Source organism: Primulina eburnea, chromosome 15 (assembly GCF_022965805.1).
Source record: "Primulina eburnea isolate SZY01 chromosome 15, ASM2296580v1, whole genome shotgun sequence".
Classification (NCBI taxonomy): domain Eukaryota; kingdom Viridiplantae; phylum Streptophyta; class Magnoliopsida; order Lamiales; family Gesneriaceae; genus Primulina; species Primulina eburnea.
This window is the reverse complement of record NC_133115.1, coordinates 29782385-29795051: the sequence shown is the minus strand read 5'-3', so window position 1 is coordinate 29795051 and position 12667 is coordinate 29782385. Positions and strand designations below refer to the sequence as shown.

Below are 12667 nucleotides of genomic sequence, written 5' to 3'. Positions count from 1 at the left end.
ATAATAATAATTAAAAAAAAGACATGTGTAAGAAAAAAAAGTAAAGGGAGTAAATCTCTCGGAGTAGGATAGAATTGGCCCTTAACTTTGTTGTCAAGATTTACCATGTTGGGTTAGGGAAAATTCAATATTTGGCAGAATCCGCCGCCCAAGTTTTGGTCATGTGGGTCCGAACAATGTTGATCAATACTATAAATAGGGGTGAGCAAGATTTCGGTTAAACCGAATTAACCGACCGAACCGAGCCAATTCGGAAATTCGGTTCGGTTATTTCGGAAATTCGGTTTTCAAATTAAAAAAATTCGGTTATATCGGTTAATTCGGTTCGGTTACGGTTTTCAAAATTTTTAAATCGGTTAACCGAATTAACCGATATAATAAATATTATTATTTAATAAAAAAATTATTTATCAATTTTTATAAATATTTTAATTTTTAATTTTAAAATCGATATAATATGTAATAATTGTGTTCAAATAAAACTTATACATTTATGATGTGTGTGATTTTATGTTTTTATACAATTGTGTAAACTATAATATTAAAAAAAATTACATATATAATTAAAGTTAAATCACAAATTTTTTTAAAAAACTAATCGGTTAATTCGGTCACCGACCGAATTAACCGATTTTAATTCGGTTCGGTTTTCGTCGGTTATGAAAATTAATTCGGTCGGTTCGGTTATGGATAAATATTTCGGTTCGGTTCGGTTCGGTTATGGCTAATTCGGTTCGGTCGGTAACCGAATTAACCGAATGCTCACCCCTAACTATAAAACACAACACATGAGATGTCTTACTCGAGATGTCTTACTCGACTCATGAAAAAATATTATTTTTTATGTCAAATTTTATTTTTCACTTCAAATATAGACTGATACCGTCTCACGAATATATATAATTGAAATTGCTTCACATGAGACCTACCTTACGATGGAATAACATTTTTGCGAGAGCTATTATTAGCTTACCAATTTTGTGCGCATTTCGAATAAACAAAAAGCATATACACATTGTGATATATTACTTTCTCAAAAATACATTTTCAACATGTCTATATTCTCCAAGGGTATCCAACTTCTTTTATTCTTTTTAACGTTTAAAAAATTAATTGTATCATTATTTTATTATATTCCAACATACTATATGTTCAAATATTAAAATAACCATATTATATTTCAAAAATTAAATATTCTAATACATTGTTTCACAATATGTTTTCTATGGTATAAATATCTATTTACAAGTAAACTTGTTCTATTTTCCACAAGTTATTTCTGATCACACAAATTTATTGTGAATCTTTTTAGTTATAAAAATAGAGAGAGATTAATTGAAAATATGAAGAAGAGACTAGAAACGGGCATATATGTGTTCTTATATCTTTAACTAATGGGCCTGTGGGCCCAATAAAACTTCCATGGACTTAGCGGGCCTTGTTATGTCCAGTAGTTTGGGCCTCCAAATTTATAATAAATCAATTTTTATTTTTTTGAATTTAGTTTACCTATATTGTATTATTAAATGTGAGACTTCTTGGAGTAATTATCTTATAAGGCACAAAAATATTTAATTCTATAATTACCCTTCTTATCTTACTAAAAACATCATCAAGTCGCTCCATATTTTACAGAGGAAAAATATAAACAAAACTTCCCTTTTAAATCGACCAACTTTTCTAAATTGAAAATAATTTCGTATTAATTGTTTAATATTATTTGTTCAAATTTAAATAATAATAATACATGCAATGCGTGTGCATATTTTACTATTATTATATTATACGTCAGCTAATGATATATTAGAAAATATAACACAAACATATATTTTAAAAAATAACAAATTATATAAATAAAATAAAGTAACCTCTTTAAGAGCACATTATAAATGTTCAGATTTACCATGAAAATTATTGTTCTCTGATTTGATTTTTTTTTTTTTTAAAGATCTTTGTACTCAATTTGAATGATATCAAACATAAATCAGTTTAACGGAAGATTTGAGCTTAATTTCAAGAACATGTTTCTCAATATTGTAAAGAAATAAACTCGAGTTTTCTGTGATTTATAATTCATCTGACATATACGATTCGGTAAAATATGGAGGGAAAGGAGACCTGTACCTCAAATGTTTAGGAGAAGGGTGAGATAGGAGATGATAAAGTGGGAGCATTGTCACGCCCCGAGATCGGGGTTAGTCGACACCGACGTTATTCAACAATCACATAATTGCTAAACAACAAGTCTCGTACTACAGTATAAACCAAAACTAGTTTATATCATAAATGTAATAAAAATAGAATCGTCTTTACAATAGTAACTCTGAAAACGATAAAAATCTGCAGAAGCGTTTATAACTTGAATTAAAAACTCCCAAAACCATCTTCATAATTAAAATTCTTCATGCGTCGACTATCAGCCCCAAAACTGGTGTCCGATTCTACTTTTTTTTATTTCTTCTTCTGATTTGTCTGGGGAGGGTAGAGTAAAAGGTGAGTGATTTGATCGTCACTCAGCAAGTGGGGGCCGTTTGAGCACAATATAAATTTATTTACACAATTTTCGAAAATGACACATAAACATATCATGCTTTTCCTTATCATATCATCATATTCATATCATAACATCACTGCGATTTTTCGACCTTCTTTGGTTTACTGATATGAGTCTCCTATATGTTAATCTTCTAAGGAGTAAGGCCATGTCCAATACGTTAATCCTCTATGGAGTGAGGCCGTACGACGGTTACCATCACCCCATATAAAGGTCATAGTTCGGAAATCCTTTCTCATATCCAATCGAATCCGAACAGTGCTTTGAACATATAATTTGACAAATCTTGAAGAAAATATATCATGAACAAGGAATTATGCTCGAACAAACTTTCAAAAACTGAAGAGAGATTTGTACACAAATTATAATTTCTTTAAACGCAATCACACTTCAAAGAAAAATTTAGCAACAAAAACTCACTTATGAAAGACATCATAACAAAAGCCCACCTACGAAGGACAAATATGCATATTATAATATAGCAAAAACCCACTTACCTTAGACTGGAAGAAAACATGAAGAATTCAAAAATCATAGAAGAATCATGTTTCGAAAACACAGCAGCACATCTACCGAAAAATCAGTCGCGTTGTAAAATTCCTTTCGCCTTGTTGAACCGTTGGATCGGGCTTAAACTTTTACAGTACGTTCATAAGTACGTCAAATAAATTATGAATGGGGGAGATCGAGTTTGGAAGTCGTTTTAACCTGCGTACGGATGAAAAACCGTAGGTATGCTGTTTCTTGCCTAAAATCTGAGCAGTTTTCGTGTGAAGGCTATAAAAAAGAAACTAACCGTTGGATTTGGTCAAAATTTGGACATGTTATTCAAAACATACAGTATCATATTCTGAACGGTGTAGATTGTATTCCGAGTAACCGAGCGAGAGAAAATATTTTCTGAACTTGGACAAAACTTTGATGACTGTAGCGGAATTTTGGAGAGAAATTTCGAAAATTTGGAGCAAAAACTCGAAAATTGAGGTGTAAATTATGAATGAGAGTTTCTCCTATTTATATGGGTGAGGTGAAAACCCTACCATAATTCGATTCATATTATTACCAAAATTTGGAGATGCTCCGTCCATAAATTTCGAGATACTTCTTAATTAAATATTGAGATGGTTTCTTGTTGAGAAAAGCTGCTTTGATTGTAATATTTCCTTCCAATTAGATGGATATCCAGCCTTAATTAATGTGTATCTTGCACTGGATTTCGATTTCCTTGTATTTTTTATATTTTCGAATTTATTATAACTCGAAAATTAATTCTTATACATGTCGATATTTAATTAATTACGTGCTTAAAATTTGGATTCTCACACCCCTCACTCCTTATTAGAAGTTTTGTCCTCGAAACTTGAGTCGGTTTGAATTTCGAAAAGGTAGTGATATTGCTTGCGCATTTTCTCTTCAAACTCCCATGCAACATGCACATGGTAGGGGGTTTCGGTTTTGAGTCCTAGGTTGTTTCCTAAGTGTGTTAATTTTCCAGTATGGTCTAGACAAGGGGTGGCTCGAGTTTGGCTCAAGGTGGTTCGAGCCGGGCTCGAGAAAAATTAAAGATGGCTCGTGCGTCAAGTTTTGCTCGGTTAGGGTTTTTCTTTGTGAAAAATAATTGAAACATGGCTCACGATGGTCGAGACATGGTTCAAGAGGGCCAAATAATTATTAAAAGTTTAAGTTTTAAAGTTAGGGATTTTTCGGGATTAAAACACCTTAAAAACGAATAATTAAATATTAATTAAAAAGTCTAATATTTAAATTAAATAAAATTATGGGAAATTTAATATAAGCTTAAATAATTATTTTGGGACATGTGAGAGTCAATGAAATTTAAAAAAAGTCAAAATCGGAAAATTTTATGTCTAGGGGTAAAACGGTCATTTTACACCTGAAAATTAGTAAACGACATGGCAGGCTCTGAATGCTGTTTATATGCTATCCTGATTATTTTAAATGTTTAAGGTTTTTATATGCTTAGTAAACGTCATAACAGTGCTATGAATGTTGTTTTATATGATTTTATGACTATTTAAAATGTTTCAGGGTTTTTATATGCTAAAATGTTTATTTTAATGGTTTTTGGAATTTTATGACTTATTTATGGAATTTTATGATTATGGAATTTATGAGGAAACAAGTAAATTAAAAGTTATATTGCATGCTTGTTTTAAAAAGAAAAGAATATTTAATGCATGCTTTTTATAAAGTGATGAAAAAGAAAAACATTGAAGAAAGTGAGGGAAAATGCCCCAGAGGGAGCCCACTTATGGGAAAAGGCCCTAGAGGGAGCCCGGTGATCGTATTTCCATTCGATGAGGATAGGCCAAAGTCCAGTTGACCGGTGAGAGTGTTGCTGGTGTCCTCGCCGCCCAGTACTGTGGTACATGTAGATAGATCCATCGACTTTATGAGGATGAGGAAAGCCACAATTAAAGATCTGAATTCAATAAAAAGGAAAAATGTGTATGCTCATGAAAAAAAAAGAATTATGTTATGAAATAAGGAAAAGAAAGGTTGAGGTTTATGTTATGCATGTCATGCAAATGTTGTTTTTATGTAAAAGTATCTTTCACTGTTGCATGTGATTTTATACGTATTACTTGTTATCAAGATTATGGTGTGTTGAGTCTTTAGATTCACTAGGCGTGATGGATGCAGGTGATTATAATGTTAATATTAGTGGAGGTCTTGATAGTTGACCTTGATGGACTGTCAGTACACATAACCTGAGGAACATCGCTTCTAATTTTCCGTATTTATGATTTACGTTTATGAGTATGCTAAAAGATTATTAAGACCATTTATTTATGCTTTTTGAGTGGTTTTTGAGATGATGATATTTTTAGCAATTATTTGGAAATATTATTTTTAGGTTTGGTAAATGTTTGACAATTTTATGCTTTGAGATATTTTCTTTAATTTTCAAATACTAGTGGGTTGATTTATTATTTAAAATGGTGCAAAATATTTTATAAAAATATTTTATGTATATGTGAGGGTTCGGCCGATTCCTTGGAGGATTTGGGAAAACAAATCTAGTACTTTTAAGCAAAAAGATTAGCAGACGTCTCAAGGTGAATTGATTGTGACTAGTACGATGATATGTAAGACCAATGCTCAGTTGACGGATAATAGTGTTGCTAATGTTCGTGCCGTCTGGTACCGTGGTTATACGTAGTGGATCCATCGACCTACAGCTAATACGAAAGTCACAATTGAGGATCTGAATTCAATAAAAATGGAAACATATACGTATATGATAAAAGAAAATATGATATGACATGTTGAAAGGAAAATATTTAAAGTTTATGTTAATGAAAAAATATTTTCTTAAAAGTATTTTCACAATTTCTTGTGAATGTATATGTATTACTTGCTATTACGATTAAGGTTTGTTGAGTCAATAGAGTCAATAGGTGTGATCGATGAAGGTGAACATGATGTTGATATTGATGGAGGTCTTGATGATTGAACTAACAGGACTGAAGGTGCACTCAACCCAAGGACTGTCGCTAGTTTTCCGCAAATAAAATTATGATTAAGATTTAAGATACTTTAAAGATTTTATGATTTATGATGTTTTCGAGATGTTTTTGAGAGGATGTTAGAGCTAAGTTTATTTTTTAATAATGTTAGCTTAGGGTTTGGTTGACGATTGACGAATTCATGTTTTGAGTGATTTCTTTTGAATTTTCAAATAATAGTTTGGTTGATATTTAGATAACAAAAATAGTCAAACCTAAGTGTTTAATGTTTCGGCCGAATAGATGAAGAAAAAAAATTCTAATACTTTTTAAAGAAAAACGAGTAATGGACGTTTCAGCTACTGTGGCTACTATTTGGACATCATGATAGGTCACCCAAGTTATTGTGCAACACCAAGCGGAGAGTTCTCAAGTGGAGCATGTTGATGGGGTTTCGTCGTATCGTCTAGTCTACCAGTCATTTATATATATATATATATATATATATATATATATATATTTGTGTGTGTGTGCACGTGTGTGTGGAGTCTATTCTATTTACAAGAGAGATGATTCGAGCAATATTAATTTTATTATTGAGTTCTATGTCGTTTTCTATATTTTATTATATTGTTATGGAGTCTTACCGGCTCTAGTATTTGTTGGATGTTTGTTTTTTGGTTGTAGGTGTGCCTGACCTGCATTGATTGTTGGGTTGTTTGAATTGTTGAAGTTCTATTTCAGTATTAAATTAAAAATTTTGCTTGTATTTTTTGCCATGTCTTATTTACGGGGGAGTCATGCAAATTTTTTTTATAGGCTCAAAATATATTTTAAAATTTTTTTGAAACATTTTACGTTGCTTAAGAATTATTGCATGTTAATTGACCATGATTAGAGTAATTGGGTCTTACAATTATACTCAAAAAATATTTATCACAACAATTGCACTAGTTGCAATCTATTGAAATGTAACAAGTAATCTTGGATCTGATAAAAATTATAGGATTGAACATATTCCATTTTACTAAATATCTTATATGTCTTTTGTTAAAGATAAAACTAAAAATTTTAAATTAACAGCAATCCAAGCTCCTTATGTCAATCACTTTCTCAACCGAGACAATTATTACACCTTAAAAATAATATACTATTTTTAACTATTGTTCTGCTTATTATGATCATTTTTTGACATTGCATACTACAAAATTTATGATATTTTAAAAATAATTATTAAAGAAGTTATAAATACGTGAAATAAATGTATTGTAGGTTATCAAATCAAATAAAAAAACTATCACTAGTAGAATTTCCTTAATTTACTTCGCATATTCAATGAAGTCATAGGTAGATAATTGCCTACTTCGCATTATCACCGAAGTCGTATCCAAGAAATTAGCGAAGCCGTTGGCCGGTTCAATGAAGGAAAACCGGTTCGGAATTAGACCGATGCCGAAGTAAAACAACGTCTTCTACGTCATCGCTTTCGTAAGGTGCAGAAGTAATAACTTATATATAACTACATAGTTTACATTGAATGACGAAGTAAATGTGTTGTATAACTTCACATGTTTTGTATTTTGAGAAGTAATTAAGAATGTGGGACTAAATTAGCGACAGACTGAGAAACCGTCGCTAATCTCAGTCTGTCGTTAATTAGCGACGGTCTTATAAAGATAGACTGTTGCTAATTAATGACAATACAAAACTAAACCGTCGCTAAGTAATTACGACGATATTAATGAAAACCGTCGCTAATTAATGACGGTGTAGCTAAAACCGTAGCTAGTTTTATTATTTTTTTTAAAATTAATTTTATAATTTAATAAAAAATATTTAGTTTTATAAATATTTTTAAATAATTTCTTCCAATCATCTAAATATCACATTTTTAAATTTCTAAATAATCTATAAAACTATTTAATAATGTTATAAAATAAGCGGAAAAAAATTAAAATTCATGATCATAAATTAAAAATAGAAGATAAAAAAATTTACTTTAAAGCGTAACTAAAATCGCGCAGAGGAGAAAATGGACCGAAAATGTGAAGTATTGTGGAGAGTAATGGGTAGAAGTGCCGGCATTTTATAGTCAATTTGCGACGCTTTATGATAAAACTGTACGATAAACTGTCGCTAGCGACGGTTATTAAGCGTCGCCGATTTAGTTAGCGACGGTTTTTAATGAACTGGCGCTAATTAGCGATAGTTACTGGTAACCGTCGCTATTAGCAATGGTTTTCAAAAAACCATCGCCGATTTATTTAGCGACGGATTAATTTAACTGTCGCTATATTAATCGTCGCAAATAGCGACGGTTTAGGAAAAACCGTCGCGACAGTTAGGCTTTCACAAATATTTGAGACGATTTTTTTAAAAACCGTCACATAGATCTTTTTTTACTTTACAATTTATCTTTAATGACAAAGTAACAGATTTAAAAAACTTCATTTGTTTGTCTTATAGTGAAGTAATTAATAGAGAACGACTTCACAATTATTGAGTTGTAGTGAAGTAAATTCTTTCTTTAACTTCGACACAATTTTAATATGAAGAGTTATTTTGTATTTTATTATTTGATCATTTAATTTAGTGAAGTAAATAATCATATTTTATTGCTACACAATTTTAATTTAACGAAGTAATTCTTGATCACTATCACATTAATTTAATAAAGTAGTGAAGTAAAAAGATAATTTTCATTTTATCAAAATAATTTAATTAATATACAATAATATCACTATGTACACACATACACACATATATAACTTAAAATACATTTATTTGATTCATAAATTATTCATCTAAAAATAATGAAAATCACGAATCCACGATTTTTTTTCAATGAGGATCTCGATGGATTAAGAGATAATTTAAGGGAGATTAATTAAAATTATGGTTCATTTTTTTACTTCACTAAATATAAATTTTAAATTTTTTTATGTTTTTACTTCATCAAAACTACTCTGTCGAAGTAAAATAATGTTACAAAAAATTAGAAGTGAAGCCCGTGTTTTTTAAATTGTGAATCACCGATATTATTAACGAAGTTGATTGGTATATACTACTTCATTATTAACAATCTCCGAAGTAACTAGTGGCGAAGTAAAAATCAAAACAATTCTACTAGTGTATGTGTAATCTTGACAAATAAAGAAATAAAAACTTATTGCAAGTATTGTAATATTTTTCTGACTGCAAATAAACGCTCGTTTTTTCCTCTCATTATTCCAACATTATATTTACGTGATCTCATACGTATATGTTAAGTAAATTACACTAACGAATAAAATATATTTATAAAAAGTATAATTAATTTTATAATTTTTATATTTATGTTTCATTCATTACATGTAGATGTTCCGGTGGCTTGCTAGGCCATAAATTAACTAGCCCATAATTAGGCAGATTAGATACGGCAAAAACTTTTCCGAGGGAATATTTATTAAAATGTATACGGCGAAATTGAGAAAAGTAGGTTTTGTAACGAGGAACCGAATTATGGCTTTAACTTTAAACCATTTTAGGATTGTTTACTATCACAACAAAAAAATATAGAATTTTGACTTTATATTGAAATTATTAAAAATTTCAATTTTGTGTGTTTCTTAAACTCATAACGTGTTTGTTTATCTTCTATTTAATTTAATTGAAATCCAGAAGCTAGATTATGGTAAAAATATTATCATCAGAATCACTTATTTATCAAGCATTGTAGCATTTCAAGACTTTCAATTTCACTTTTGTTTCTAAACAATATCCACTCCTATTTTTTACCAACTTTTTTTTAATTTATAAATTTAATCACTCCTCTATTAAAAGCACTAACGGTTGCAAACCCATGCTTTTATTCGAAGGCAAAAATTTGTGTGAGACGGTCTTACGGGTCGTATTTGTGAGACGGATATCTTATTTGGGTCATCCATGAAAAAATATTACTTTTTATGCTAGGAGTATTACTTTTTATTGTGAACATGAGTAAGATTGACCCGTCTCACAGATTAAGATCCGTGAGACGGTCTCACATAAAACTCACTCATATCCGAAAGGCCCAGTGATGAATCTCCCAGAAGATGTGTCCAACAGGTCCCTCTACCTTTTGTTCTCTAACGTTTATTAATCACGAAAACCTAACTAAACACAAAAATCGAATGCTTTTAAAAATAAAGAAGATTACGAAAAACACTTTTAAGTTCAAACTACCCTACTAAAATAATTGGATAGGGACAACTTATTAAATGGGAGTAGGTCTCTTGTGAGACGGTCTCGCGAATCTTTATATGTGAGACAGGTCAACCTTACCGATATTCACAATAAAAAGTAATAATCTTAGCATAAATGTAATACTTTTTCATGGATGACCCATATAAGATATTTGTCTCACAAAATACGACCCAAAAGACCGTCTCACACAAGTTTTTGCTATTAAATTGTCATGCAAAAGTATTTGTTCTTCCCGAGACTTCCCGAGATTGAAATACTATAATTTTTGTATTTAAACAATTTTATATTTACATATAATATTTTAAATAATCTACAAATTTTTCCTATAAATTACATTCCATTGAGGCCAACTACAAACAGAGAACATATCAAAAGTAAGCTTGAAAATCCAAGAAGAGGCATAATGGCAGCTCCAATGAATGCAGGCAGTGGCACATATAGCTATGCCAACAATTCAAGTTACCAGGTTCCACATTTCTTCTTCTCTTTAATTTTCTCCGAACATATATTTTCGTTACGTACTTCCGGGTTTTCGAAATACATGAATATATCCGAGTCTCTTAAAAAAAATTCGTCTTGATTTCTTTCATTATGTGACAGCGAACGGGCTTCAATTCGGCGAAAAACCTGATCAAGGATGTCCTGATCCAAAGTGTTGACGTGAAAACCCTGATGTCATCAACTTCAAACACGTTCACAATCACAGATTTGGGTTGTTCCACTGGACCCAACACTTTCTTAGCCATGGAAAATATAATCCATGCCATCGAACAAAAGTATCGCTCCCAAGCCAACGATTCCAGCTGCCTCGAATTCCAAGTTTTTTTCAACGACCAAGTTTCTAATGACTTCAATACCCTATTTGCATCTCTTCCTGTTAATAGGAACTACTATGCAGCTGGGGTTCCAGGGTCTTTTCGAGGCCGGTTGTTCCCAAACTCATCCATTTGCTTAGCATATTGCGCTTCTTCAATCCATTGGCTTTCCAAGATACCTGAACAACTGGTTGACAAAAACTCTAAGGCGTGGAATAAAGGTAAAATTCACTATACGGACGCAAGGGATGAAGTTGTGTCTGCTTATGCAGCACAATTCGATGAGGATATGGACGGATTTTTAAATGCGAGAGGGAAAGAGATCGTGCGAGGGGGAATGATTGTGATAATCTCGCCTGGTGTGCCTGATGGAGTTCTTGCAAATCATGTCGGAATAACTTTTCGTTTCGTCGAATCCATCCTCATTGCGATGGTAAAAGAGGTAATATGGAAGATGGTTTACTTGTTTATTTTTCAAACTTCTAATGTGTGAGATTATTTACAAGAGACATGTTTTTCAGAAATTTGTGATTTGAACATGATAACACCTATGTACCAACTGTTTTTACAAAAATAAACTGTTTGTCAGCCAAATTAGAGTTAAATGCATGGATGCTTAAATTTTGACGAGTACAAGTTAATATATATTACAAGGAAAAATTATTATCACGACTCCCAGACATTCAATATTTTTATAAATTAAATATCTCACGCTATCGACTTACGTTTGCAATTTAGTTATGGTTTAATTACATAAACTATCCATGTGAAATAACGTGATTGGTGACACTCAACTTGAGTATTAATTCCCTTTTGTTTCTTTTGAGCGCACATAACCCTGAAAACACATACGGTCAAGGACGTATATATGTGTTCAAAACTTGAAAGCATGATGATTTGTGTCTTCAAGATTTGAAAAAAAACCAGGAGTTAATATTAGATACTTTTTTTTAATTGTATATTTTCTGTAGTATCGTGATTTCACGGGTGGTAATGTTGGTATTAACCTTAGTTACGACATCATTTAATTTATTTTTTCTTTATAGGGACTGATAAAACAAGATGAAGTGGACTCATTCAACATCCCTCACGTATATCCTTCAGTCAAACAAATGTCGAAAATCGTGGATAAAAATGGGTGTTTCAGCGTTGTGAAAATGGAGCTAAGGAACACCAGAACAGACCTCGAAGCATCTTTGGACCGTGACGGTGCGATAATACACCTTCGAGCTGCCATGGAAGGAACTTTTCTCAGACATTTTGGAAGGAAAACAGCTGAAGAACTCTTTAAAAGGACCATTCAGCAGAAATCAGAACTTTATGACATGCTGGATAAATCAGGAAGTGAGGTTGGTGCTCAGATATTCGCAGTTCTGGTGCGAAAATGACTACGGTTCGGTTCACAATAAGTACTTTGACAAAAGGGAAGACAATTCTTAATGCTACATTTTATGGTTATTAATAAGAATTTTCTCTTCTTTTTATTGATCACATGTCAAACAAACACGAAATTAAAAATCAGTTTATTATATATGTATTTTAAAAAAAAGAAATAATCAGTTATTATGTAATAAATAAAGTAAGACCAAATGTAGCGGGAGATT

At 31.3% G+C, this 12667-nt stretch overlaps 1 protein-coding gene across 1 annotated transcript; it reads left to right on the top strand.

Moving 5' to 3' along the window:
• Positions 1–10615: 10615 nt before the first annotated feature.
• LOC140814880 (loganic acid O-methyltransferase-like) lies at positions 10616–12667 on the top strand. The gene is made up of 3 exons (XM_073173978.1): positions 10616–10714; positions 10849–11505; positions 12110–12667. The coding sequence occupies exons 1-3, from the start codon at positions 10652–10654 to the stop codon at positions 12449–12451; spliced, it is 1062 nt and encodes a 353-aa protein (XP_073030079.1). The 5' UTR covers positions 10616–10651; the 3' UTR covers positions 12452–12667.